The sequence below is a fragment of the Melospiza georgiana genome, chromosome 1 (genome assembly GCF_028018845.1).
Source record: "Melospiza georgiana isolate bMelGeo1 chromosome 1, bMelGeo1.pri, whole genome shotgun sequence".
NCBI classification, from domain to species: Eukaryota; Metazoa; Chordata; class Aves; order Passeriformes; family Passerellidae; genus Melospiza; species Melospiza georgiana.
Genome location: NC_080430.1, coordinates 127814971 through 127818046, shown reverse-complemented (window position 1 = coordinate 127818046; position 3076 = coordinate 127814971). Strand labels below are relative to the sequence as shown.

General features: G+C 54.1%; 1 protein-coding gene across 4 annotated transcripts; it reads right to left on the bottom strand.

Moving 5' to 3' along the window:
* Positions 1 to 262: 262 nt before the first annotated feature.
* TMEM74 (transmembrane protein 74) lies at positions 263 to 2778 on the bottom strand. Of its 4 annotated transcripts, none has more exons than XM_058030999.1 (2): positions 2730 to 2778; positions 263 to 1664 (listed from the first exon to the last, which is right to left on the bottom strand). In XM_058030999.1, exon 2 carries the CDS (start codon positions 1451 to 1453, stop codon positions 503 to 505), a length of 951 nt encoding a protein of 316 aa, XP_057886982.1. In that variant the 5' UTR covers positions 1454 to 1664; positions 2730 to 2778; the 3' UTR covers positions 263 to 502. The 4 variants fall into 4 exon arrangements, with proteins under 4 accessions (XP_057886982.1, XP_057886999.1, XP_057886974.1 ...); XM_058031016.1 differs by having other exon boundaries at positions 263 to 1616; positions 2730 to 2747; XM_058030991.1 differs by lacking the exon at positions 2730 to 2778 and adding an exon at positions 2379 to 2717.
* Positions 2779 to 3076: the final 298 nt, after the last annotated feature.

The following is a 3076-nucleotide window of genomic DNA, read 5'->3' as shown; positions in this document are numbered from 1 at the left end:
ATTGAAGAAAAGGGATCTGCTTAAAATTAAAGAATAAAAAAAGCATCTCTTAATGAAATATTAGCCCTACCATTTAATTATTGGTCCTGCTTCTTAATACTCTGTCAAGTAGAATGTTAATAATCTTGCAGGCTTCAAAAATTAACAGCTTTGAAAGTGTCAAGGTCATTCTTGTTCTATATGGGAGTAATAAGAAAATTATATAGGCAAGACACCAGTGGAATGTTTTATATTATGATAAACGAGTATCTGAGGAACCTACTTATCACAAGTCTCTTTTTATTCAGTGGTTTTCATTATTTTATATCATTTGCATTTCATCTGGCACAGTTCCCCTTTACAACAAGTACTCATATATTGCAAACATTTGATTATAGAGCTTAAGATAACACCATTCTTGTCAGACAAATAAACTGCATCACCAGCTATCTTTAGCTGCATCTGCTTTCTTTAATGAAACATATTTTCCTGTAGAAATGCTGCCTTAAAAATCATGACCACACTAATTATCTATGGCAAGCACATCTTCCTCAACTAACGACAGCTCGAGCATATTATCATTTGCTCCAGACTTCATTCTAAAATTGAAAGATCCATACAGCTTTGCAGACTCCTTAGAGGATGCAAACCTGCTCCTCCGGTACAGCTCCCCTTTCCACATGGACATCATGAGCAGGCTGGAGAGCACCACGCCCCCCAGGGTTAAGAGACACAGCCCGGCGATAACACAGCGGTCCAAGTGAGCGCCGATCCTCGCGCTCTCGTTCTCCAGCCTCTCCATCTCCCGGGCAGCCACAGTGCTGGGATCTACAGTCACGTCTCTGGGCACCACGTAGGAAATTATCACCAGCAAAATGCCACTAACCAGGAACAAAATGGCACTAATGAATCCATAGTCAACGGATTTCCCAGCTGCTGCCTCCGAGGCAGCATCATCCTCCTCAGAGACCAAGGAAGGAGAATCGTGTGCCCATTCAGGTGGCAGCTCCCTGCAGGAATGCTGCTGCAGAGGGGCATCCTGGCCACCTGTAGGAGTGGGGGGACTTCTTGCATGCTCCAGATTTACATTTTCATCCACATAAGTGAAGGATGTCTCGAGTTCCTGGGCACAGCAGCAGGCTTTCTTCTTCCCTCCATCCTCGTCCCTGGGCAAGCTCTCGGCTGGCTGGCAGGGCTGGGACGTGCTGGAGGGGGCAGGGTGCTCCTGGGGCGAGGTGCCCAGGGAGGAGGGCCGGGGTGCCAGGGGGGGCTCAGCCACAGGGCCCCTCTGCAAGGCCTTGCAGTGCCGCTCACAGTGCAGGGCTGCCACGGCAGCGGCTGCTCTGGCGTCCACCTCACCGCCCTCACACTGCTGCTGCTCGTAGGGATGGGGGGGCAGGCTCCAGCCAGTAGTGGTGCCCAGGGGCACCTGTCTGCTCTCCTCGGCCAGGTAGAGAAGCTCCATGCAAGCCATCGACCTTGTCCCCACGAGCCTCACCTCCTGGGCTACGGCATCCTCCAGCAAATGCTGCCCCTGACCTGCAGAAGCGGCTTCGCAGTGCTGGCGCTGCTGTATCCCAGAAATCTTCTTCACCACTTTTTCACCAACGTTTTGTTAGGGACACGGCTTGTGTCAGCTGTTAAATGATTAAACAAATCCTCTCTGACTTTCATTTCTTTTCGGTCTGCAAATGAAATAGCAGAGGGGGAAAAAACAACAACAACAACAAAACCGAACCCGACAACCTCACGATGATACATTAATAAACCAAAGGGAAGAGAACGCAAATGTGATACATCAGCCCTCCCCTCAACTGTTTGAGAGGAGACAGCAAACACGATTGTTTTAACCACGCACTTAAAACTGCAATCCTCTTGCAGACCCAAAATCTATTAGGGAATCTAATCAACCTTTGACACCACTATCCAATTAAGGCAGTAAGTATGCACAGAGCATAGGATAACCAGAAAAACTGTGTAAAATGTCAGAGAAAAGGTATGTCTGTTCTTTTAGAAGCATATAACTCCCACCTCCCCCCTTCCAAATAAAGAATTTTACACTCAGATTCACAGACTAATTAGAAAGAAACACGCAAATCCCATGTAGCTCAATAATCCAGGATCTGTATTCTCCGGTGGAAATCTGATAATCCTATGGGAAAAGCAGTGCTTTCCTATATAAGATCTAACCATTCATCTAAGAGCTTTTGGAATGAAATTATGCCTCAAAGACCGATGACTCAAAGACGGATATTACTTCTCATCTGCAATTAATTCGTTATTACCCCTTTCGCCTGGGCCCCATCCCCCTCGAGGCCGCCCGGTGTCACGGGGCGAAGCCTGCAGCCCGACAAATGTGTTGCATGCGTAGGAAACACATGTGCGTCTATAGCACATACGTGATCGCTCACAGCCGCCGCTCACTCACGCTCTTCTCGGGACCTCAGCGAGAACCGGCCGCGCCGGGATAAGCGATTCCCGCCGGCGCCGGGAGTAGCTGGATCCCCCCGCCACCGAGTGACCCGAGCGATCCGAGGTGAGCGGCGCAGACACGCACGGGCACACACGCATCCCCGGCGGGCAGGAGCGCTCCGCCTGCTCCCGCTGCTGCTCCTCCTCCGCGGCTCCTCCTCCTCCTGCCCGCGGGGCTCTCACCTGCCCGGCGCGGCGCCGGTCCCGCACGCACACACGGACACACGGACACGCGGACACGCGGACACGCGGACACACGGACACACTGACACACTCACCTTCCTCCCGCCCGCCTCCGCCACCGGCCGCGCCCCTGCCCGCGCCGCTCCCAGCGACCCCGGGCGGCCCGGCCCGGCCCGGCCCAGCCCAGCCCAGCCCAGCCGGGCAGTGCCGGGGCGGGCGGGCTCCGCTCGGCACGCCGGGAGCTGTAGTCCGCGGGCGGCGGCGCTGCTGCGGCAGCCCCGGAGCCGCGCCCGCCCCGGGGCTCGGGCGCTGCTGCCCGGGCTGCGGTCACCGCACGGCCCCGCCGGGTGCCGGAGCCTGGCACGGGGCCCAGAGCAGCGTCCGTGCAGCCGTGTGCGTGCGTCCAGCTCAGTCATCGCCAGGAGCTGTTTTCCATAGTCTT

Excerpts from the sequence above, each read along its gene's own strand:
- TMEM74 (XM_058030999.1), bottom strand. The coding sequence starts at position 1,453 with ATGGCTTGCATGGAGCTTCTCTACCTGGCCGAGGAGAGCAGACAGGTG.